The sequence below is a fragment of the Tasmannia lanceolata genome, unplaced genomic scaffold (assembly GCF_043159265.1).
Source record: "Tasmannia lanceolata isolate RefF3 unplaced genomic scaffold, GAP_Taslan_0.1 ptg000019l, whole genome shotgun sequence".
Lineage (NCBI taxonomy): Eukaryota > Viridiplantae > Streptophyta > Magnoliopsida > Canellales > Winteraceae > Tasmannia > Tasmannia lanceolata.
Genome location: NW_027518696.1, coordinates 7,815,796 through 7,841,994, shown reverse-complemented (window position 1 = coordinate 7,841,994; position 26,199 = coordinate 7,815,796). Strand labels below are relative to the sequence as shown.

The window sequence follows — 26,199 nt, the reverse complement described above, 5'->3', positions numbered from 1 at the left end:
AAAACCCAACCCTACGCAAGACCCATAATTTCCAAACCCGATCCATGTTATTTTCGGGTTGGGTCGACGCAGGTCGGGCAAAACCCGACCCAAGTTGCAACCCTACTCATAAGTACACTAGAAGTGGCTGTCCTGAGTGAAATAAAGGTGGCAAATTTATCATTTACCTTATTCATGAATGCAACTCTGTCCCAACAAAATTGATGCACCACCATGAAATCATTTGCCAGTACTTTTCGGCGGCGAACTAACAAAAATCATACACTAGTGGGTCAGTTAAGACCGCCGGCATATGCATCTAATTAGGGAATATTATATTGACCTCTGGTATATGTACACCGGTAAAAACCTTATTTCTTGAGTCCTACCTTTGTAGCAGAGTGAGTCCTACCTTTGATTGATCGGAACCATTCATTTGATAGACCTTGGTTTGGATCGCATTGGATTAAAATTCACAAAATATTTCAATCCTAATATCTAAGAATTTGTAATTTTTTTATTTGAACATGGATGGTTAAGAAACAACATATAGGCAGCAGCGTATATCAAACAAAAGTCACACATTATTGGATGTTAAGATTGGATATTGAGGTGATTTTGGGTCGTCGAAGATCTAAACATGGCCTAACAAAGGGATATCATCATCAACTGAAGGTCCCTTCCAAATTAAAATGGAATAGGCACAAGTTATGTTTTTTAATGCGTAAAAAAGTATGAAATTTTAGAAAAAACTTTTCCAGCAAACTCTTGGAATCCAAAGAGAGCCTTAAATAAGGACTTAGAGGCAGAGCTGTGAATCATGAGGGGGCTGTGTGCTTGAACTGCTCACATACATTCTTTTTTTCCTTCTAATTTTATATTCTTGAAAATATATCAAGTTCATTAGTTAGGGACTGTGTGGTTGCCACATCAAACATCCTCAAGGATTACCCAAGTTAAAAAAAATGAACTTTTTGGTAACTTTATGGCGTTGGATTGCCACATCAAACATCCTCAAGGATTACCCAAGTTAAAAAAAATGAACTTTTTGGTTACTTTATGGCGTTGGATTGCCAATTTAGCATCCAAATCCCTGAGACTACCAAACAGAACCCATGCAGGTTGATGCCTAAAAGTCCTAAGTAGATCACTGTCGTAGGGAATAGAATACTTCGATTAGTGTCAACCAAACAAAGCCTTTTTGGTAACCCCCTCCCATTACATTACGAGGTTGGCAACCAAACACTACTAATCATTCTACCAGAAAAGTCCTACGTAGATCAAATGTATGTCTCTTCCCTATTGACTACTTATACCGCTAATTTACAACGTAAACTATCTGCATCTAAACATAACTTATGTAGTCCAAAAACTTGAAGGTTCTTCATTGCGCAGCAGCAAAGGCACAAGGATAAAATAAAAAATAAAAAGGGCCCTTCGACCACAGTCGTAGGGAATAGAATACTTCGATCATTATCGAAGGGGAAGAAATTTACGTCGATCTTGTCAAAGTAGAGTTTCTCATAATGGAACAGGAAATAATCGAAAGTTCTCAAAAAAGTCAAAAGCCTAAAGGCCAAGTGTCATTTAATAATTCAAAGAAGCTTATTAAAATACTTTGATAATATTTATTTACAATAAAAAAAACCCTAAAAGCTTACTTAAAACCTAAGCAACAAATCTAAGGTATCCACCTAAAGTAACTTAAATAAAAGCTAAAATCTTATTACAATAACCTAAATCTATCATAACTTCTTCAAATTATGTCCAGATCGATCGAAAAACCTTTTTAAAGATACCAAAATCATACAAAACAGACAAGATTTGATGCCTGAAAAGCTGGTGGCTAGACTTGTTATACATCGTACGTTCTTGGTAGTTTTCATCTGCATCAGTTAAGGTCTTCAAAATCATCATATATTTTTTATGCCATAATGTACGCACAACAAGTTTATTTTTTTATTGAAAACTTTGAAGCACCTGTTCAAATTTCATTGTTTTCTTCATAGAGCACTTGAGCAACAGGTGGGATGAGGTCATGTATCTCCTTGGAAGAAGCATCTGGAAATGCTGAAAATTTCCCCTTCTTTGACAATTTTAGTACATTTTTATTGGTTAATTCCCTTTTCAATTTGTTCTCTTCTCCTTTTCTTCTTTTATCGATCGTTTTTTGTACGAAAGTATTTTATTAGATATGCAAAGCCACTACTATATAAGATGGTCACATGCGAAGGTAAAAAAAAAACTCTAATTCCAATCTAGATACTTGCGCACAAGGTAGTCAGTCTGCCTGTCGATTTGCTGACCTCCTCACATGACTGAAATGAATTATGTGGCCTTCCACACGATCAAGAATCTCATCCATGAACTCTAATGACATTGAAGGAGTCACCTGAGTCCTACTTTTCAGAAAGAAAATTAAAGATTAATTGAATTTGAGTGAGATCTCTGGCTTAGAAGCAATCCTCTAATAGAGCACACAATTAATAGGGTTTGGATTGATTTGAAGCAGAAAGTCAAGATCGATCTCATCTACTTAGGTGAGTGGAGGTGGGATCGGATTCTCAGGTTTTTACATGTGGTCTGCGAAGAAATACTAAATGATGTAGAGCCCCACTTATTTTCAAGCCAGGATCGGCTAATTTGGAGTTGAACAATATCGGGGGTCTTTTCCATCAACTGGGCGTGGCACTTGTGTAGGCTAAGAAGTAACAAAGAAAGAAAGATGTTATCAGCACTACTGTATTTTGATGAGGGCACTCTTCACTTTATTAAAAGTAAGGTATGGCCCACACCATAGGATGATCTGAACTGTCCATTAGATGGGCCACGACCTAAATAGGTTGTGCCCCAAAAATCATTTCCATAGGTTGATCCTAACTCTCCGATCTGAATGTTAGAGGGTTGATCATAACCCTCTATAGATCGGAGGGTTAGGATCAATCTACGGAAATAATTTTTGGGGCACAACCTATTTAGGCTGTGGCCCATCTAATGGACGGCTTGGATCATCCTATGGTGCGGCCCATACCGTACTTTTAATAAAGTGAGGAGTTCCCTCATCAAAATACAGTAGTGCTGAAAACATTTCCCTTTATCTATTGGTATGTTGTCCTGATTTGTGTTTCTGACTTAAGTTTGTTGCCCTGATTGGGCGTCGTGATTGCTTTGGCATCTCTTGTGATTTCTATCGACTGCTTGATGATGGGTCGTAGCCCTTACACTAGGTGCTTGATTTCTAACTCCCACTTCTTTTCCACACAAGAACACTATAACAATCTACAAAATAATTTTCTTTGGTACATATGCAAGGTTAGATACATCATGAAACTTACTCGTAGGAGGAGTGCCAACAAAGAAACGGAACAATTATACATATATTTATATACTGACGAGTGATGACTCGTGACTCGTGACTCGTGACTCATGTACGTATGTTTTAATAAAGGAAATTGACATTTTAACCCCCTTTCCCTTTATTTCAACCCCCCTTTTTGTCTTTCCCCTATATTTCCGGAAAAGACAAATAAAAGAGGGGGGAAATACAGGCATTTTCATAAAAAGAAACAATAGGAGTTGAAATATCATTTTCCTACATTTGATCGGGGTCAATGGATTTGCCAAAAAATAGTCTTCCCAACATTGGCAAAAGGTCATTCATCAACTAGCTTTGGTCTGGGTGTCTTGGTGTGTCCTGTAGGTCATGTATCCCGGCCACCTCTTCTAGCATCGGCACAACGTGAACCGCATTAGAATCGTATTGCTGAATCACTAACACTGATGCCGTGGTTGAGAATTCTGAAGATGCCATGAAGCTCCCAACTGGACCTAATTCCGGGCATTCGTTGCTCTTATTGGTGGACAAAGTAGCGGTCAGCGGCTTCCGCCCCACAAGGAAGAGATTGCACCGGTTCATCCCTCTCAAAACACTGATGATTTCCTCTTTGCTCCCCACCACCTTTTCCTCATAAGAAATCGACGAATTTTCTCCTACAGAGACGTCTTTTCTGAAACCCTTGATGAACTCATCGTCTGCGGATTTCTCGTCGGCTTCGATACCTACACCCACGCTTTCATTCCCAAGTGACTTACCTGCCTCTGGGACAAAACGTAAGACGGTGAATGCGATCCCGGGGTGTTCCGCAATGCGAGCGCCGTAAGCTAGAGCCTCCCGATCGTCCCTACCTGTTGAAGTATAAATGATTAAATAACACCATCTCTAACAGCTTAAGCTTCTGGAGTAATTTGTTGTTTCACATGGTATCAGAGCTATTGCCTCAAGATAGGTCATGGGTTTAAAACCCAATAACTCTTTGATATTAAAATTACATGTGTATGCCCGGCCCAAAAGAGGTGCCACATGTGCCATATGACCCCTCCATATGATGAAAGAGGAATGCTGGACTCACATATGCCCTTCCAAAAATTGGGGTGAAAGGGCGCCCCGTTGGTCAATATCCATTTATGACAGTTATGATCATAACTTTTCTGTGTGATCATAAATGGAGACTGCCACCTCTCTCTCTCGCACTCCTCTTAATTAAATAACATCATCTCTAACAGCTTAAGCTTTTGGAGTAATTGGTTGTTTCACACTACCTCCAAAAAAGAGAGTGACTGCGGAGAAAGAAACATCACTAGCAGAGATCTGCTTCGCACCACCGAGGCCACGGTCTACAAGGATTCCGACAGAGCACGGCGCATGCTGAAGGACCCGGTCGTTAACATGCCGGAATCCGTTTCCGAGTGATTCCATCCCACCATCTAAACGTTGGTATTTATGGAATGGGATGAGGAGGAGAGCAGTCCGTTTTTGGTGAGCACTTGTAACAATATCTTCATGCATAGTGGAGAGTTGGGAAATTGCAGTCATCGGACGGATGGATACGCTACTCAGCTGTTCATAGGCTTCAAAGGCGATGACCATGTGGTTTCCCTCGGAGCGATTTTTGTTCCAGAACGGGAGGCCATTCCGGCGAGCTTTGTGGACCATGGAGATGGCGGAGGAGCGTTCTGAGAGCTCCATTAGGTGCATGGCATAGACTGTGATGCCTCGGCGGCGGGTCCCACGGGAGGATTCGATGAGGTTGATCATAGTGGGGATGTTGCGGGTGCTATGGAAGCAAGCGAGGATTCGGAGCTCTGTGTCGGGGTTGCTCCGTTGGATGGTTCGGTGCTTGTAAGGGGCGGATTTGCGGGCGGGTTTGTAGACGGCTGTCACTAGTGGGGTTGTGATGAAGGTTGTGAACAATGCCATTACCACTAACACAGCGAATGTCTCATCGTTTAATACCTGTAATTGTTGTTTGAATTCAGATATGGGGGTTTGGCAAAAGAAGTATTCTACTTTGCTTTATTTGCAAAATAGGTGATTGAGAGAATTTTGCAAACTAGGTGATGGCAAGGTATAAGTTTGTGACCAAATACCCATGGTGGATTTTTTATTTTTTATTTTTTAACTCAAAAAAGACCCTTTTTTTTTTTTTTTTTGATGACGTAGGGTGTCCCACCTCACTTTGTAAAGTGGGACTAATTCCCTCTGGATGCGCGCAAATACCCGTAGACCACGCGCATCGGGTAAGCCCAGGGGATTCGAACTCTCGTCTTTGGGGAGCAAAAAAGACCTAATTGCGAAAAGATGAAAATTAACTTGTAAAAAGATTAAAATAGCTGCTATACTCCCATTAAAGTATGAGGTGTAAAATAGTAGGCTCCAACTATGCATTGGCTCGAGTGGATACTGTGGGACCTACCCCATTAACACATGAGGAAAAATGGTGGCCCCACCATATGCATGGGTTTCAGTTTAGTTGGTTAGACCCACTATCTATGTCAAACCCCATCAAAACATGAAGTCTAAAAATGGTGACCCCAACCCATCATAACGTGGGGTTTAAATGGTGGGCCCCACCTATTCATGGTTTGAGTGAGTGTCACACAGCGACTTTCCTTTTTTACGAGGTAATTTTTCGTCTTTTTACATTTTGGTCTTTTTACTAGTCAAACAAAACTACTACGGGTAATCACTGTACGACCGGATTTGTAAAATTCACCCAAATGTGACGACTCGATTTGCAAATTGTCAAACTTGAAAACTCTTTTCTCCAAATAGAGCAAAGTAGAAGACTAATTTTGCAGAGTAGTAAAACTCGTCTAATCAACACTAAACTTATCCTAGTTGATTTATCAGAGTTTTTAAACTATTTGGCATACCTTTCTGTCCTTGCCAATATTGAGGACGATAAGTTCTACCAACCCTTTGGTGTTCATGAGGAAGCCGAGGGCCAAAGCCTCCCGGCATTGCACCTTGAATATGGCTGCCACGATGATGGTTCCGGCGATCTTTCCCAAACACGCAGTAGTAATAACAAGGACAAGCAAACCCCACGATTGCCCACCTCTGATAGTGGCAACATTAGTCTTTAGACCGCTCGAAACAAAGTATAGTGGCAAGAAAAGGCCAGACACTATATCTTCAATCTTCTCAATTAGCACACCGGCAAAGGGCCCGTCTTTCGGCATGATAATGCCGACAATAAAGGCCCCGAAGAGAGCGTGTATGCCGATGGTATCGGTGATGAAACCGGCGGCAAGGACGGTGGCCAGGGTGGCACAAATATAGAGCTCTTTGACGGGCTCTCCGTCGAAAGATCGGCGTGACATTAAAGCGAGAAATGGGCGGAGAACGAAGATTGCGAATAGGACAAAGCCGATGCCGGAGAGAAGGACCCAGATGGAGATGAGAGGGGAGTGGCCGGATCCTGGTCATAGTTAGCAAAATGTGAATGGAAAACAGGACGGGAAAAATTCGAGTTTAACACAGTATTGGTTGAAAAAAAATAGTTTAAAATGGGAAACACAAAAAAAGATCTTTTATACGGTGGCCAAGTATGAAGTCCTGTATGGTCTGTACCGGCCTTGATATTTGATCCAACAACAACCCACTTTTAAGAGGTTGTTGTTAGATCAAACATCATGGGTGGTACTTTTGTCATGCCACCCCACATGTGATGTGACTTCAGGGGCGGGCACCATATAATTTCTCCACAAAAAAATGTGTTTAAAATTCCGCCATTTAAAAAATATAGTGGGGATAAAGCTGGAAATTGGTAAAAAAAACCTGTTTAATACATTTTCTTTTGGAAATTTGGCAAGAAAAAGCGTGTTTAATACGAGTTTAAAATGTCAGGATTGATAGAATGAAGGGCGTGTTGGGTATATGATATAACTCATGTATGTTCTAATATAAGCCCAATAAAATAATGGACCGGTATAGTAGGCCTACATGGGCTAGAGTCCATTAACCAATCATTAACCCTAGTGTATCTCTATATATAAGGGCTGGAGGCAATAAACTTGGTATTCCAAACTAGATACCTTGGGTGTAATGCATCAAGCAACCTCTTGCTTGACCTAATTACTTCTAACAGGGCGCCCCTAATTGGTTGATATCAACAAAGTCAAAGCTGTTTCCACATTTTTCTTTGCCATCAGCGCCACCATAAATGCACTTTTTTTTATACCAACCAGTGGAGGAGCCCTTGAAGTTGATTTTTACAAGGGCACCCTTCATTCTATTATTCCTCTTAAAATGTTTTCCTAAAAGGACTTTAGTTTTTTTTACTGTAAAAGTTTTAAAAAGTTTTAAATGGAGTATTAAACCACAAACCAATAAAACGTGGTTTTTTTTAAAACAAAGAAACGCTGTTTAAAATGGAGTTTTGCTACCTGAGAGGGCGATGGCGAGGGCAAGGAGTATCCATGCGGCCACGTCATTGACTGCGGCTGCTGACATAGCGATCCGGCCGACATCGGTGGTGAGGAGTTTGAGCTCGGCGAGGATTCGTGCGAGGACAGGGAAGGCGGTGATGGAGAGAGAGACGCCCATGAAGACGAGAAAGGGGCCCGAGGCGACTCCTTTGGCGATTGTTTTTCGGAGGACAACGGAAGTTCCGATGCCGAGGATGAAGGGGAGGGTGATGCCAGCGAGGGCGATGCCGAGGGCTTTCTTGCCGGTCCGGCGAATGGCACTGATGTCTAGCTCGAGACCGACGAGGAAGAGGAAGAAGAGGAGGCCAATGTTGGCTAAAGTGTCAAGGACTGTTAAGCTCCGGGAAGGGAAGACCGTGTGAAGGAAGCGCTCGCTTCTGCCTAGGGCTGATGGGCCTAGCAGTATACCGCCCTGACCACGGTCATAAACTCATGCATGTTAATATTCATAAATACACTAGAGTGGGCAGTTCCAAATAAAGAAAGGGATAAATTCGCCCCTCAGTAGGATAATTCGCACCTACGTTAAAAAAAACGTTAAAGTCTACCACATGCCCTCCTTTAAAGGATGCGAATTTACCCTTGCCCTAAAGAAAATGGGGTGAATATATCACTTCCCTTCTTTGACAGGGCATTAGTGGGGTCATGTATTTAAAATCCAGATTGTTGATAACGAGACGAACTCACCATGTCTGTTTTTATGGCTAAGTTTCAAGAGTATTAGTTATTGGAGAACATGATTCGAGTGGAACGAGGCACACTTTTGACTTTTATGACTAAGTTGAAAGGGTTTTTATTGGCAACTAATATTCTCGCCACCATGTTTTGATAACGAGACGAACTCACCTTGTCTGTCATAATCTATTGCAATTCCCAAAATGCTCTTAAAAGCCAATTACAAAGGAAAAGACAGGGTGAGTTTGTCTCTTTATCAAAACATGGAAGCACAAATATCTGTAGCCTTTTTATATAGTTTGTGCACATAAATGCACATATTTTTATGGAAAAATACAGTGGGACGACATATTGTACAACGATTGGAGGGTTAGGATCATCATATTGAGATGATTTTCAGGGCATGAATGGTTTTGATCATCAAATGGAGTGGGCCCACTATTTTTATAACTACACAACTGCGTGTGCCAGTGCCTCATAAAGTAATAATGAGGTAAAGATAGAGATGATAAGAGTAGAGAGGATGAATTCATGATTTCACAATCCAAACAATCACTTTAAGATATGAATTAACTTAAAGATCAACCTTGGGTCTGATGAGGCATGCATGTATAATCAAGAACATTAATTACATGGATCCCAATGAATCAACGGCTTAGCTTCTTTTGAAGAGTTTCTGAAAAGTCTAATTTGATCTATAATCAATCCAATTTCGGTGGCCACATGCAATATTAATGGGCGATACTTGTGATTGCCACCCGTTTAAAGGATACAGATGTTTACATGTGACATTCACGGGCCCTTCCTTTTTAGATGTTTGTATGGGTGTGACCATAGCTAGAAAAACGTGATTGACGGGAGAAAATGAGTTTAATATGGCGGTGGTTAAAAAAATAAAGGGTAGTAAATAAAATGGTCAAACATATGGAAACACGTTAAAATGCAAAATATATAGCTAAGGTAAAGTTGTAAAGTTGGTCAAAAAACCGTGTTTAATATAAGGGGCCTGTTCGGATACCTCATATTTTGTATTTGGAATTGGAATTGAGTTTTCAGTACAAAATGAATAGATCTACCAGCTCATGTTGAGGGAGAAAGAGAGGTAAAGGGGTAATTCCTGCTGCAGGAGAGAGGTTGAGGAGCTAAGAGGGTGAAGGCAACTGTCAAATCTGTGGATTTCTAATTTCTTATTCCCATAGCTTATTTGGAAATCTGATTTTTTTCACTGTCAATCGCTGAATTGGAAATTCAATGATTTGAATTGCAAATGTGAGAATTCCAAATCAAAATCTTATCGGCATCCAAACGGGCCCTTAAGGTATTTTAATTCTTAGAAAAAATGGAATATTTTTTTTCTCAACAGTGTACTACATAAGAGAATGGATGTTTCAAAGATTTTCTTCATCTTGGATGAATGACAGGACCCGCTTAAGAAAATATTGCAGGTAACATTTTTTAAAGCTAATATTAAATTCTATAAGAATCGAAATGAGATGAACTATAACATATCCAAATGCAATTATCATTAGGTTATGTGAAATATCTTTAGAGGATTGATACAGAATTTTCTACACCAAATTTCAAATCTTCCAAGAACAAGTCCTACTTCCCTATCTAAGATTATTGGTAATTCGTAAGGAAAAAGCCATTGAAAACCTTTGAGACCCTGTCTCTTACACATGTTTTGGAGATTCATATCCTTCTGTAGTTCTGTCTGTCTAATACAAATAATTAGGAAACGATGTGTTGCACCCTAAGTTGAACCGGCCATTATAAGAGAGTTTATTATGTTTGTTATTCCTTGAAGTTTTATTTTTGCCTATGATGAGAAATTGATAAAATGGAGAATCATGAAAAGATGACCGTCATGAAAGTATGAGTAAAATCCTCCTGAATTAGAGAAATAGAACAAAAAAAGCAGAAACCTCGATTGGCAAGACACAGAGTTTCAAGAGAGAGTGTAAAGCTTTTTAATTATCTCCCTCCGTAATTTTTGATTTCCTTGTTCTTTTTTCTTTTTTCCTTTGCTCTCTTTTATTGTAATGAAATCTTTTCGCCATTCAAAAAAATAAAAAAAAACAGAAACCCAAAACGCGAAATGAACAAATGGATAGAGAGAGAGAGAGAGAGAGCTTACAATGATCTCCGCAATGACTCTAGGCTGCCTGAGAGGTCTGAGAAGGAAAGCAAGGGATCTCGTAAAAATTATGACCAAAACAATCTGTAAAATCGCCAAAGGAAGCGCGAAATCAAGGGGATTGTCCCCTTGAAATGCCCCATTCGACGTCGCCTTCATCGGCGCGGGGCACACATTGGTTATGGTACCATTTGTTGCCATTTTCTGAGCAAATAAATCAAACCCAAAAGAAGATTATGTAAGAAAATCCACCCCCATTTACAATCAAATCATACAGAAATATGGATCCTCAAAGGCGTGGGAATCCCTTTCCTCCAAGGAGAGAGAGAAAGAAAGAGAGAGTTATCTTACATTCTTACCTCTAAAATAGAAACAGGGAAGAAGTCAAACGCGAAATTCTCCTACAAAAACGCTGCTAAATTTAGCGGGAATTCGTCTCGACTCTCAACGACTCATTTTTATGTCTAGGTGGAAATGCAGTGGGAGAGGTATTTATAGGCTCTCTGTCTCCCTGAGTTTTAGGAGAATGCACCCGTTTATGGTCTTAAATTATCGAATACGCCATAGAGTAATGATATTTCCACCCCTTTCATTTTTCTCTTCCTGAGAATGACAAGCAAATGGAGATGGAACGCATCTATGTTTTTAAGAAAACACAGACAAGAGGGGTGGAAATATAATTTCATTTTTTTAGGAAAAATTAATGCAAAAGTAAGGAATTGGTATATACATATATTTAAAGTTCCATGTCATACTAATTAAGGGTGTCAATTTTGGCTCGGGCTCGCTCGAGCTCGGCTCGAAAAAAGCTCTGCTCGAGCTCGGCTCGAATCCTTAACGAGCCGAGCCCGATTTAGGCCAGGCTCGGCTCGTTAAAATTTTAATATATATATTATATATTAATATATACACTAAAAGGGTTGTCCAGAGAGTGAAAGGGGGAGGCAAAATATGTCACTTCATTTCTGGAAGCAAGCTACGGCTTCTTTAAAGCCCCATATATATAATGTGTAAGAATACATGCATTAATGCACCAATACTGGTAGTTGCCCCAACCAAAGCAGCTGGAGAGAATCTACCAATTGAGAATACCCAGCTATAATGACACAACATGAAGCAGAGAATGATAGAAGGATCAAGGATGGTGAAGTGGATGTTTATTTGATCAATGTTCTTCTCAATAAATTTTAAATTATCATAAGATTTACAATAAAGAACGACAATGATAAAAGGCAAATTTTTGGTTCCTCTACGAAGCAGGCATACGGGGTATGTATACGAATTATGACTGTTGATCTCTCAGAACATTTGAGGCAGCATGCATGGTCTCGGTCTTATCCCAAAGGTACATCTCATGCTCAAGACATGAAGACTATAAAAATCAAGGGCTTAGGATCCTCCATTTGGCCATTCTATTGAATATTCATGTGCCCAATTGTGAGAGAGGACCTGAGAAGGAGGGATTATTCGTTGATCAAAACATTTGGATTCCCATTTATTGATCGGAATCGTTGTTTCATGGCCACCACCATTAAACAATGTGAATCCACAATCCCGCGCTAAATGAAGATCTCAAAAGATAGATCCAGTGCTTTATAATTCTCGATTAAACCCTGGTTGGCAAAATCCTAGATGGATCAAGAGACTTTGATCTCCCGATCAGGTGGACGCATGTAATTAGACTAAACTTTTGGTAGCCGACCAGATCAACGGACAAGATCAACTGTATGTACGTACAACTGGCATTTAGTTTTGGACTCACAATCGGTTGCCAAAATCTAGGCCCTGTTCGTTTTAGATTATGGCAACCGGTTGTTAGTGCCAAGCCTGTTATTGGACTGAAAATTATGTTTAAATTTGAGTCCAATAATCGGCGTAGCATTCGCAATCAGTTTTCATAATGTTAAACTGAGAGGCGTTGAATATGAAAGCTAAAACTAAACATCAGAATGCCGGTTCACCTCTGCTGCCACAAAAACTGGTATAATATCATTCTCTTTGAATCCGGTGTAACTTGGGGAGACTATCAAATACAGCTTTAGTTTCTTCTCATTTGTGCGAAAAATAATGACATAGTTGGGAATGGGGGCTTCATACTTGCAAATTTGAGAAGAAAGTTAATGCTAAATAAGATTTGTTAGAGCTTCAATCCCGGCAAAACAACCTTTTTGCCACATGTTTTGTTTTTGTTAGGGTGAGGCCGAACACTTTATACCCAAGCATAGCATGGATGGGGGCCACCATTTTATACTTATCTGGTGGACCCACTATGTTACACCTCTGGCTATGACCCCACCATTAATTACACCTCATGTTTTGATGTGGTGGGCCCACTATCTCCAACCAAACCCATGCATAGGATGGGGCCTACCATTTTGCATCTCATGTTATTGGTGGGATGGTGCCAACGTTTTACACTTCAGATTTTGGTGGGTGGGGCCCACCATCTCTACCCAAACCTATGTATAGGGTGGGCCCCACAAATTTACCTCTAATGTGAGGGAAATGATAAATGCACCCCTTTTAATCACTTGGGACACCCAGCTGCATTGTACATGGCAGTCAGGTCACTCTAATCGTTCAAATGTGAAGTACATTAGCCCCTTTGCAGTCATAGATACAATGTAGCTGGGTGTCCCAAGTAATGAAAAGGGGCGCATTTATCATTTCCCCTAATGTTGTTGATGGTGTAGGGCCTATCATTTTACACCCATCCATAGCATCGGCCAGAATACTAGCTTTACTGTACAACAGATTATTACATGTGCACTTTAAGGGCAGAAACAAGTTATTCTAGCTTTACTGTACAACAGATTATTACATGTGCACTTTAAGGGCAGAAACAAGTTAGCGCTAGAAGCTCCCAATTTGGCAAGGCCTTCTAATTAAGGATGAGAGAAAAAGAGATAACACCTAATCCCTTTGACCCATAACATAATGTTGGATGAATCATTTTTCACTTCCAACCACGCTTCCATCTATGAAGATGAACAATCCTCAATGGAGAGCTTGAACAAAACCTTCTAAGGAATCAACAGTTCCGATAGGTCCTGAAAAAGAGTAGATAATCTCACTCCAATAATTCCTAAAAACGCCACCAATACTTGTTATGCTTGGGTTGCCGAGGGAACTGTAAACTTCCTTTGATAATTTTAGAAGAAGAAAATAATATTGGAAACAAGAGAGATAAAACTAAACAACTGGAGATGTGCAAAAACGTTAAAAGCACTCTGCACGTTTTACTCTTTCTCCTTTTCATACATAGAAGTACAAGAAAATGAAGATAAGAGATAAACTCCTTCTCCAACTATACCTCTAGCTAAACTTATGAGTCCAAACTATACACTGCAATTTAAAATTGATATAAATGCAGTAAATAACTAACCAATAGCTAGAAGTCCTAGATAATTATAACTCCTCCCTAATAACTGTCTCCAAAACAAAACAAATCATATGGACTCTAAGAGTTGGTGGTGACTGACACGTTCACAATTCTCCCCCTCAACACTGACTCATATTCATCAACTATGACTCAACCCCGTCGGCCCGGGCTCTCCGACGCCATGCACGAGACATCAGTAACTCTAGCACTTCCCTTCAGCGTTAACTCTTCACAAGCCACACTAAGTTCCTTTCGAGAAAATTTTTGCGATCTATTAATTCACCACTCCTTGACACCTTCTGTATCTTCAAAAAATGTTACATCCTCCACCTTACAAAAACAAGCCAAATACGCACACTTCGGATTCGTCTTTGGAATACGTGTCCATTTCGTGGCTTAGATGCACTAAACTCACGCTCTTCAAAATCTTCAAGTTGCGATAGTCGCAACTCTTCTGGTGAAGTCAGAACATCTTTTTCACACGACGGACTTTTTTCAAGTTTTTCATGGACTAGAGCTCTTGCTCGTCGAACTGCCATTTGTGGAGTTGCCGTCGAACTTTGACGTGGCGCCTCCCGTTCTGACTCTAACACATCTTCATCCAACTGTGAGAGATCAACCATGCTTTTCACCCTTTGGATCGAATCCGGATTTGCTACACCATAATTTTCATGTGGTAGCACAATCGAATCCAATCTCTCTTTCAAACTGCCAATCAAATCTGTTGAATCCGGCATTGCGATGTTTTCCACGAACCACCATGACGACGCTTCATCGAATACCACATCTCTTGACACATAGACCTTTTTCGTACATGGATCCAAGCATCTCCACCATTTCCTTTGTTCATTATAACCAACGAGCCTAGCTCGAACCGCCGCTTTCTCCATCTTTGTTCTCATTTGCTTTGGCACAAGCACATAGCAAACACAACCAAACACTTTAAAGTGTCTAACTGACGGCCTTTTCCGGTGAGCTTTTGGTAAGGCGACTTATAACCAAGTCGTTGTTGGAGAAGACGATTAGTTACATATACGGCCGCGCGTATACACTCCGCCCAATATTGAGGACGAACATTCCTCCCATGTAATATACTCCGGCACGCCTCAACTGAGTGTTTGTTCTTTCTTTTCACAACTCTGTTCTGCTGTGGAGTTTCAGGACATGTGAATTGCCTTTTGATCTTATGATCTCTTAGATAGCTAGAAAGAAATTGGGAAGTGTATTTCTCCACCATTATCGGTTCTCAAATAACTGATCTTAAATCTTGTTTCAGCTTCTACACGTGCACGGAAATCTTTGATCTTTTCAAAGACTTCAAATTTCTCTTATTGAAAATACACTCAAACATATCTCGAAAAATTATCAACGAATATAAGAAAATAATGATTTCCACCTCTGATAAGGTTTCGCTTCGCCATAATTTTTAACTTATCATATGCGACATGAGCAAGGCGCGCATGCCACAACTCTAGAGTTTCATTACGGCGAGCTTTATCAACATAAGTTGTTCCTGCTGATAATACGTACATCGTCTCCATCCGTTTCCCACGCATGATCGGATTGCCAGAAACTTCCACTTTCTCGAACACCTTTACATCTTCCGGTCCAAATAGCACAAACGTGCCCGTTGATGTGATATGCGCTATCAATACTAGATTATTCGCCATATCCGGTACGTGATACACATCTTTGAGGACACTATTTCCCCCACCACACCATGAGGTAACCGTAACATCACCCACATCCTTCACAGCATGGATAGAATTATCCACCGTGACAACCGCATGATTTTCGTTATATTTCCGCAACCACATAAACTTGTTTCGGTTTCCAGTCATGTGATGCGAACATCTAGAATCAATCAACCAATCATTCTCATAGTCAATAGTCTTCTTTCCACAAGAGCTTGTTGCACACACTTGACTTTTCGTAGTAGGAGATTCTGCAATATTGAGTGCAAAAGAAATCTCCCCCTCAAAGCCAAATTCTGTAGCAGTCTCTTCCACTACCACATCACAAGCAAAAAAAGCTTGCATATCTCATTCACCATCATCATCATCATCATCCTTGTCTTTGGATTCGACGATAATATTCCCATGATCGGTCTCAATCCTAGCTCGACAATTTCTTCTAATATGACCAAGCTTGCCACAACGATAACAATAAAAGTCACATTTTTCTTGTGATTTTTCATTGTTATTAGCCCGATCATCTCTCTTATAGCTATCCTTTGGCTTCTTATTTTTCTACCACTTCCGCTTGCTATTCACCGCAAGCGCTTCCTCACTCTTTTTCACAAACAATCCAGTCATCTGCCTTGCCAACATCTCTTGATTAATTAAGAGATTCTCCAACTCCAGGAGAGACGGTTGTGTTGGCCAACCACGAATAGCAGTGATAAAACCGCTAAACTCGGGCCTCGAGCCGCGGATAATCATTCTCCGCATCCGGCTTTCACTAATCTTAGATTCATCATCTAATTGAGATATTTCATTACACAAGTTTTTAGCTTTCATAAAATAATCAGAAACGGATAAATTACCTTGTGTTAATTAACCGATCTCGTTCTCTAAGAACTGCAACTGTGCATCGTTCGCCCGTGAAAAGAGAGATGAGAGTGCCTCCCACGCTTCTTTCGGTGTTTTTGCATCTCTAATATGCTCAATCATCTCCATCTGTATCAATGCCTTCAATACGTACAACACTTTTCCGGCACGGATCTTCTACTTCCGTAACGTATCCGCTCCCTCTTCTGGTGCCTCGGTGTCGTTGCCATTCACTATCTCCCATAGATCCTGGCCTTGAAGATACGACTCCAAGCACGACTTCCAATATATGTAATTGGTATTGTTGAGCTTATTGATTCCCACCAGCATACCAACACTTTCCGCCATCTCTTCTTCCAACCTCGATATCACCTCGAAGCAACCAAAGAACAAACTAGTATTTCCACTTTGATATCTCTTGAAGCAAACCCAAGAACAAATCGGTATTCGGATCGAACACCTTGCTTTGATACCACTTGTAAACTTCCTTTGATAATTTTAGAAGAAGAAAATAATATTGGAAACAAGAGAGATAAAACTAAACAACAGGAGATGTGCAAAAACGTTAAAAGAACTCTGCACGTTTTACTCTCTCCTTTTCATATACAGAATAGAAATACAAGATAATGAAGAGATAAACTCCTTCACCGACTATACCTCTAGCTAACACTACAATTAGAAATTGATATAAATCAAATAAATAACTAACCAATAGCTAGAAGTCCTAGATAATTATAACTCCTCCCTAAACACTATCTCTAAAACAAAACAAAACACTCTGTTTGGTTGCCGTGTTTTTTTTGGTTCCTGGGATTTATGTGGGAGAAAAAATATCCAAGGAGATTCGTGGGAAAAAAAGTCCTAGAAATATCCCGGTAAAATAAAAATCCCATGTTTGGTTGACCGGACTATGGTGGGAAAAAAAAAAAAAAAAACTTTATTTGGTTGCTTGAACTGTTGGGAAGAAAAAAAATTCTTCTCAAGCTTATTTTTGGTTCCTGGGATTATTTTGGGATGGGATGAAAAGGCAATCATTACAAGAGTGGGATTAAAAGAATTCTAGTGCTAAAAGGCAACCAAACATGGGATGGGACCAAAATTTTACTAAAACTTCCTAGGACAAAAATTTTACTGGTTGCTCCCACTTTAGTTGACATTGAGTTTAATGAAATTGACAGTTCAAGATCATGATCATATCGTTGATTTTGTAGAACATCACGAGGCAACCGACATGGCATTAGTCCTTAATGAACATAAGTAGGGCCCAGGCTATGTTCTCACCAATCAGGACAACATCTGTTTATCATGTCCTATCACATAGTGCTACTCTAACTAGAGAAGATCCTGGTTGTCTCCTATTCATGTGGTTCTACAGTGTGTAGAGGTAAAATACTTTGCTTTCCAAATATAATCCCACCAATTCCCGTAAGTAGCAGGTTAGAGAAAACAAATATTTTTAATTAGGTGAAAGACCATGAATCTATTATTTCAATTGCTACTCTTCAAAAAACTGTTTCTGCCTTTCCAATGATGAAGTCATGAGAATAGGGAAGGTTACATATGGGTTTGATTATTTTGACATTATGTGGATTGAGCCTTCTCCCGAGTTTCCCATTTACTTTCATCTTGTGACACCTTTCTGGCTTTCTTCATAAAAGGAAGCTTCTCCCTTTCCCACGATTGTCGTTTCCTATTCACGTGCATGCCTCTGGTTTCTTCAGGTCTCTTTTTTTCGAATCAAAGTTCACGGGCTAGAAGCTTTTATGATACTTACTTATCACCCTTCTTTTTGGTCACTTCCACCCTCTCTTCTTATTTTAATTAAGCACTTCCATTTAAAATTCTTACGGTTGAAATGAAAGTGGAAATCAATAGAGAAAAGAATGATGAGTGATGACTATATTATGTCCTTCCCCTTTTGCAATAGTACCCCTCCTTGTTTGTCTCTTCTCTTCCTAAAAGTAACATCATTTCCACTTCCTATTGTTTGCCTTTTCTTAAAAATTAACTTGGTTTTTTTTAGAAAGAAACAAGTATAGATCTACCATGAGATCCAGAATAAATAACAACATGATTTTGACAAATTACCTCAAATCAATTCGGACTCTATCCCGATCTGACTAGAACTTACTGTATCCATTCAGATATACTGAAGTCCGAAGGGACATGTCTGAATGGATCCGATTCGAGTCCGAATTGATTCAATGTGTGTTAGTGTTGCGGTCGTGAGTGGAGGCCCGCTTAGGTATGGGATTAGGTGGGACCTAGCCTGATATGTGACATTTTTAAAGGGCCTTGCTTAATACGTTCTATTAGCTATGGAGCTTTTGGCGTATTGGTAAGGTACCTAACATTTGCTATCAGAGCAGCCACCGCATCTCGTGTTCGAGTCATGAAAGGGACGACCTGTGGAAAGGGCTATCTGGAAAAAAGGACAGAGTGAAAACCGTCACAGAGTGGGCCGCCGAAGATGGCGGATGCGAAAGCATGGTGATATGTTACGGTCCTGAGTGGGGGCTCGCCTAGGTATGGGACCGGGTGGGACCCAGCCTGGTATGTGACAGGTATAAAGGGCCTTGCCTAATGCGTTCCATCAGCTCTGGAGCTTTTGGTAAGGTACCTAATTTTAACAACGTGTTCCGAGAGGACAAACCTAGGTGATATCTCATTCTATGATAGTTTTCTTTTTCTTGGTTTAGATTTTTGTCCCAAAATCCAAAACAATTTTGAGTCCAATAATCAGTTTTCAACTCAAAATCCATTCTCAAAATTCAAAACAAACAGAGCCTTATTATTTGGGGCCCAACAATCAGTTCTGGACTCACAATCGGTTCTCAAAATCCAGAACAAACAGGGCTATACTATGAAAGGGTAGAGAGTTGGGATGGTGACATCGGGGCCACAGGGAGTATTGGGTATTCTACTCAAAAGACTTTGGAGGAAAAGCTCAACAAACCGCATCTCCATGAAAATGTCCCCAATTCAATAGATAACGTAGTACAAAATTGGAAAACGATAGCAACAAGTATTTTATAAAATAAGGAGCATAGCAGAAAAAGATTTCTTTATGAAATCTCCATAGATTGGGGATCTTTAACCAAAATTAAGTACGACCCAATTGAAAATTCATGGGACCAAGTACCTTAAATATAGAAAAGCTAAAATTCTGGCATTTTGCTTCTTTCTTTCCTTCTACATTTTATTTTCTCTTACTTTTATGCTTGGTTGGTAGTTAGTCACAATTATACTAAAATAATAGAAAGAAAATACCTAGCATTTCTCCCATGAAGCACCCCAAATGAAAATATTTGATCAAAACTCTTTCTTTATCAATATTATTCTTAATACATGCCTCTATAAGATTAAATATTCTAGGAAAGAATACTGTTATTTTAAAAGTCTGTGGAACAACTGATCTCTGTTTATCAAGTAAAGCCAAAAGTCTCAAACCTGCCACACAACCAAAACATTTCCATAAGGTTTTGGTAAACCACATTATCAAAAGTCATACCTGGTTCTTTGTTTTTCATCTGGGTATCTGGTTTTGGATAAAAAATGTTGTGGGGGAGGGCAATTTACAGCTTTGTTTTCCTGGCTTTTATGGCATTCCAACAGCAAAGTGAAACCCAGGTAAGAGCCGATGGCGGTTTCATGAAGACCAGTGGAATTAACTTTGTCGTGAATGGGAGGCCTTTCTACTTGAATGGTTTTAATGCTTACTGGTTGATGTACATGGCATCTGACTCTTCAGAGAGTGGGAAGGTGACCTCTGTGTTCCAGCAAGCCTCAGCTTATGGAATGACTGTGGCAAGAACTTGGGCTTTCAGTGATGGTGATTACAGTCCCTTACAAATTAAGCCAGGTTATTACAATGAGGATATGTTTAAGGTATAGAAATATCAGACATACAAACAAATCTATATTCTTCTTACAAATCAAATCTATCCATGGAAAATGAAAGGAAGAGGGGTCAACATTTTTAATGGTTTTTTTGTTTCTTTCCTACAGGGGTTGGACTTTGTTATATCTGAGGCTAGAAAGTATGGGGTTTATCTGATTCTGAGCTTTGTGAATTATTATGAGAATTTTGGGGGAAGAAAACAATATGTTCAGTGGGCAAGAGATCAGGGCCACTACTTGAGCTCTGATGATGACTTCTATAGGGATCCAGTTGTCAAAGGCTACTACAAGAACCATATCATGGTATTAGAAAATTGAATTCATGCTTTCCTTTCCTACATTTAATGCCTTTGATGAATTACAGATATTATGGTTTTTCCTTTTTCCTCTTTTCTATTAAGCAAGTAAGCCTTAATCATATATTTTTTTAGTTTTCATTTTTGTCACTTTTCTGTGACTAGACTAGAGATTAATCCTTTACTTGCTTGGTTTTTTAAGGGATTTGAAGTCTTTTATCTCAATAATTTCATCCATTGGTTTTCCTTTGCAATGAGGAACCATATTTTTTTTAGTTTAGCACTCATTTTTTGTCATTTTTCAGTGACTAGACTAGAGATTGATCCTTTACTTGCTGACCAGACTAGAGATTGATCCTTTACTTGCTTGATTTTGAGCCTTTACTTGCTTGGTTTTTTTTAGGGATTTTAAGTTTTTTATCTCAATAATTTCATACATTGGTTTTCCATTTTTTTTATTTTTTTTATTTTTTTTAAGTTCCATTGGTTTTCCTTTGCAATGAGTAACCATATTTTTTAGTTTAGCATTCCTTTTTGTCACTTTTCTGTGACTAGACTAAAGATTGATCCTTTACTTGCTTGGCTTTTTGAGGAATTTTAAGTCTTTTATCTCAATAATTTCATCCATTCGTTTTCCTTTGCAATGGGTAACCATATATTTTTAGTTTAGCACTTTAGCATCCATTTTTTGTCACTTTTCTGTGACTAGACTAGAGATTAATCCTCTGCTCGCTTGGCTTTTTGAGGAATTTTAAGTCTTTTATCTCAATAATTTCATCCATTCGTTTTCCTTTGCAATGGGTAAACATATTTTTTTAGTTTAGCATTCCTTTTTGTCACTTTTCTGTGACTAGACTAGAGATTCATCAAAATGAACATAAGCAGTTTTTAACGGAGATTCAGAAGCAGAAGAGTCTTGAACCAATAAAATGAAAATTGGACAAAGGCAATGGGTGAAGAAAGAAGAGCAAAACATAAGAATGAAACGCTTTTTGAGAAATTTTTAGTCTTTTATCTCTATAATTTCATCCATTTGTATTCTTTTGCAATGTGTAACCATATATCATCATCAGCTTCTTCTCCCTTTTTTGTAAACCACACCTTTTCCACAGCACCCAAGGACTGATATCTGAAATGGGTTTTTCTCCTTGTCAATGCAAGAGTCAAATTCTATGTATTGTTTGGGCTAGTTGGTCTTTTAGTGTAAAAATAATCATTAGTTTTCAATAAGGTCTTCTTATCATTCTGTCACCCTACTTTCTTTCTTCTCTCTTTGTTGCTTATTTCACTCTTCCATTTTCAAACTTTATTATTGTTTTTTTAGGGTAGTGATATCCTCCCCCCCCCCCCCCCCCCCCCAAGACCCTCTGATGGATATTTTCCCCCCCTTTAACAGATATCGTCGGGTGAAGGAGCCACCATTAACTCCAAAAGGCTTTAAAGCTACCGATTTCTGTTAAAGGGGGGAAATATCCATTAGAGGGGGCAAAAATGTCGCTGCTTTTCTCCTCTTTTTGTTACTGTGCCTAACCCAGTGCAAAATATTTTGAGAAAACCCAAAACATTTCCATGACAAACAAAAGGAGGAGGAAATGCTGGGAAAGGGGTGGAAATATCATTTCCCTAATAATTTTTCTTGCAAAAAGTTGCATAAAATTTAAATTTTCCTAGCGCAGTCTGGCGATTAAATATAATTTTAATTACAAGATTTGAGATTCTAACAATTGGGTCAGCTAAACATTTCCTTTTAGTAAAATCTCAGTCTTATATTCATTTAATTAATTATGTCTATATTTTATTTTGTGCAGACTGTTCTTACAAGAACCAACTCGATTACAGGAGTAGTTTACAAGGATGATCCCACCATTTTTGCATGGGAGCTCATGAACGAGCCGCGCTGTGAGAGCGACCTCTCTGGAAAAACCATACAGGTTAGAAAAAGGATAATCATTCTTTTACAGTTCATTTTTCTACATAACCGCTATATGTTCAGAGGGATTCTAAATCTGTACTTGTGAAACAACCAATTACTTGGTCTTATCTAATCAATAATACTTCATTACTCCTCGGTCTTATCTAATCATTAATACTTAACTCCTCATGTGTGGCCCCTCTTTTTTGAGGTGGATGTACACGTGAATTTTTAATATCAAGAAATTGTTGGGTTTTGAACCCAGGACCTGCCATAGGCAATAGCTCTAATACCATGTGAAGCAACCAATTACTTGTTCTTATCTAATCAATAATACCTCATTACTCCTCGGTCTTATCTAATCATTAATACTTAACTCCTCATGTGTGGCCCCTCTTTTTTGAGGTGGATGTACACGTGAATTTTTAATATCAAGAAATTATTGGGTTTTGAACCCAGGATCTGCCATAGGCAATAGCTCTGATACCATGTGAAACAACCAATCACTCCAAAAACTTAAGCTGTTAGAGTTGGTGTTATTTAATCATTTATACTTTATCAGTACTTATATTGATACTCATCATTTGCAATATTTTTTTTTTTTTTTGAAGGATTGGATTACTGAAATGGCAGCTCACGTTAAATCCATAGACAATAACCATTTGCTAGAAGTTGGGCTTGAAGGATTTTACGGGGAATCATTGCCGGAAAAGAAGCAATTTAATCCTGGTTACCAAGTTGGAACGGATTTTATATACAATAATCAGATAGCCGGGATCGATTTCGCAACTATCCATGCATACCCAGATCAATGGTATGTTTATAAGTAGAAAGGAAATCAAAACTCTGACCATGCAACCATAAAGAAATGAAAAAATAAAATAAAAAATTCTTTATTTTATAAGTTTTTTTAAATTCTTCGTAGAGTTTGATAAGAAGATGATCAAGCTATTTAATAAACAAATAAAAATAAAAGTAAAAATCCCTTTCTTTAAGAAGTTTTTCATCCTTTTTAATGTTTGATAAGAAAATGACCTATTTATTTAATAAACAAGTTCAATAACCCAGGCTTATCTATGGGAGATTAGTCTGCCAACCCCATGTCCTGGTACTATTACTTTTTATTTTTTATTTTTTATTTTTTATTTTCTCATTGGCTTTTTACCAATGAAGTTTAGGACATAGAGCAGAGTGTGGATATCAAAACAAGGGAGTGCCAATATCATCTCCAATGTTTATCTTAGGCCCACTTTATGATTATTTTTTTTGAAATGTCAAAAAAATTATGAGCCTCTCTCTTTATTTTCAGCTCTTTTCATTAGCCCTTATAGCTCACTTGTAACTTGTAACTTGTAACAACTAACAAGAATATTTAAAATAATTGGAACTATAGTTACTATACTATGGGAAGCCTTATCAGGGCCCTCACAAAATTCATTAGCCTAATCAGGAATCTTCATTTGTTAGATGGCACTATTAGAAAAATCACACTTATTTAACGATCTTATCCCTGGAATCAACAGCCTGCAAATGGACGGTTAATAAAAAAATCAGCAATGGCTCACATTCAAATTCTATCCTAGAGTGGTCGGAGATGTTCTAATGGCCTATGCTTAAGTTGACATTCACATTGTGCCATTTTTCAAGTGGAGTGCCCTCACACGAAGAGCCGAAGAACATAGCCTTTACCAATTGAACTAGAGGCTCAACCCCAAAGTCGAAAGAGTTTTGATTGACTTGTAGGGCAAAACTCAGAGTCGAACAAGAACTCAGCTAAGGTAAAAGTCAGTGATCAACACTCAAAGTCAGTGATGATTCACTGATCGGTACTCCTAAACCGTCGATTAGTTATGTGTTCTATAGGCATAATTTTGGTTTGTATCGTCTAATGGGAAACATAGTGTTTAAATGTTTTCCTAAGACCACAACCTACGGATGGAACAAGGTATATGGAATCATAAGAGGGTCTCTTCTACAGTTGGAACGGACAGAACAATGATAGATTATTAGATTTGCAAGTTACAGACAATGGTAACGTGTTAAATCCTACAATTTGAGGAAAAGGTCAAAGTCACCCTCCAACTTGAATTAGGCCAAAGCTCTACTTATGCATTGGTTATGTCAATCTAGTCAGGTGAAGGGTCGACTAAGTTGAATTGATAGTGTCAATAGTTGATGGTCGAAAAGGCTAATAGATGTTTTGGGTAATAGGAGATAGGGGAGAAGCCAGCATAAGATCTCCAATGTGGTTGAGAAACAAGCCAATGTTATTGTAAATCTAATGGGAATTATACGTTGAGAGGTGAGAATGTGTCTCTCGTCGGAAATGAGAGTGGGAGTAAGAGGGTTTAGAAAGATTCCTAAGAAATGTTTTCACATTGATATAGGTTTAGTTCAATCCAAATAAAATTTTGTAATCGTCTTGTTTCTTAATGCTTCTTTATTTTTAGCTATGTGGGTGTAGATTTTACTGTAAAATCAGACATAATTGTATTCATTTGTTCCATCAAATTAGTGGATGTTTTTATTTTCTTTTGCCTGAATTTTATTTTACTCACAGGTTAGCGGGCTCCAGTGACCAGGCCCAATATACATTCCTACAGAACTGGCTACAAGCCCATATCCAAGACTCAAATGGAATCCTTAGAATGCCACTCCTTGTCACCGAATTCGGCAAGTCCTCTAGTGTTTCAGGGTACACCGTAAGCCAAAGGGACAGCTTCTTTGGGGCCATATACGACACGATCTACACCTCTGCGAGAAGCGGGGGCCCATGTGGTGGTGGGCTTTTCTGGCAACTCCTAGACCAAGAGATGGATAACATGAGAGATGGGTATGAAGTTATCATGGCTGAATACCCTTCAACAGCCGACATCATTTCTCAACAGTCTCACAAACTATCAGACCTCAATAAGTATGGAGGAGTAAGAATGCCCTGATCAGTAAAAGGTGGGAAGTTTCTATAGATGGTGGTATATGATGTAGGAGAACCTCTTCTTTTTTTAAACAATCTGTCATATATCTCCAGTAGAACCAGAAGCCTCGACATGTGTGAGGTTTAACGCCTAGAGATTAATGGTAGTGAAAATATATGGGACATATGGTTGAGCTAGTAAGTGACAAAGTACAGTTAGTTTCTTGCTAGTTGAACTTAAATACGTAGAACCAGGTCGGATGTGCTTTGATAGATAAGTAACAGTATATTTGTTATGGGGATTGTATTAGAAGTGCAAGAGAAGCTTTCACTCAAGCTTAGTTTAAAAACTTGGAACTCGACTTGAAGTGGGTCTAATCATATTCAAGTTCAAAGCCATTACCATCTAATACATCTAATCTTATATGCAATGAGTCTTATTTGCATTGAAGGTTATGAGAAAGCTAAAGTGAGGGGTGCCCTTGAAAAACCCACCTCGAAGGGCGCCCCCTTGGATCCACGTCACCCAATTGTATTTATAAGGGCACTGTAAAATGCAAAATTAAAGGTATGATAAATGCAGTTGGGTGAGGTGGATCCAATGAGTGTGTCCTTGCTTGCTGGTTTTTTGCAATGATGCCCTTCAGTTTAGCATTCCACTAATTTTATATGCAAATATTGGATT

General features: G+C 39.0%; 2 protein-coding genes across 2 annotated transcripts; one reads left to right on the top strand and one right to left on the bottom strand.

Annotated features, from left to right (window-relative positions):
• Positions 1 to 3,259: 3,259 nt before the first annotated feature.
• Positions 3,260 to 11,011, bottom strand: CHX19 (cation/H+ exchanger 19). Its single transcript, XM_077362383.1, has 6 exons — positions 10,921 to 11,011; positions 10,562 to 10,765; positions 7,708 to 8,161; positions 6,193 to 6,740; positions 4,579 to 5,272; positions 3,260 to 4,164 (listed from the first exon to the last, which is right to left on the bottom strand). The coding sequence occupies exons 2-6, from the start codon at positions 10,760 to 10,762 to the stop codon at positions 3,644 to 3,646; spliced, it is 2,418 nt and encodes an 805-aa protein (XP_077218498.1). The 5' UTR covers positions 10,763 to 10,765; positions 10,921 to 11,011; the 3' UTR covers positions 3,260 to 3,643.
• An 8,793-nt stretch (positions 11,012 to 19,804) lies between these two features.
• Positions 19,805 to 25,829, top strand: LOC143852991 (putative mannan endo-1,4-beta-mannosidase 9). Its single transcript, XM_077362684.1, has 5 exons — positions 19,805 to 20,380; positions 20,501 to 20,695; positions 22,497 to 22,619; positions 23,212 to 23,414; positions 25,161 to 25,829. The coding sequence occupies exons 1-5, from the start codon at positions 20,048 to 20,050 to the stop codon at positions 25,537 to 25,539; spliced, it is 1,233 nt and encodes a 410-aa protein (XP_077218799.1). The 5' UTR covers positions 19,805 to 20,047; the 3' UTR covers positions 25,540 to 25,829.
• The last annotated feature ends 370 nt before the right edge of the window (positions 25,830 to 26,199 follow it).

Bases quoted from the DNA above. Each gene is read 5' to 3' on its own strand.
- CHX19 (XM_077362383.1), bottom strand. From the start codon at position 10,762: ATGGCAACAAATGGTACCATAACCAATGTGTGCCCCGCGCCGATGAAG. The intron at 6,741-7,707 runs GTAGCAAAACTC...AACTATGACCAG, and splicing joins CCTCGCCATCGCCCTCTCAG to GATCCGGCCACTCCCCTCTC. The intron at 4,165-4,578 runs GTAGTGTGAAAC...ATACTTCAACAG, and splicing joins AGTCACTCTCTTTTTTGGAG to GTAGGGACGATCGGGAGGCT.
- LOC143852991 (XM_077362684.1), top strand. From the start codon at position 20,048: ATGTTGTGGGGGAGGGCAATTTACAGCTTTGTTTTCCTGGCTTTTATG. The intron at 22,620-23,211 runs GTTAGAAAAAGG...TTTTTTTTGAAG, and splicing joins TCTCTGGAAAAACCATACAG to GATTGGATTACTGAAATGGC. The intron at 23,415-25,160 runs GTATGTTTATAA...TTTTACTCACAG, and splicing joins CATGCATACCCAGATCAATG to GTTAGCGGGCTCCAGTGACC.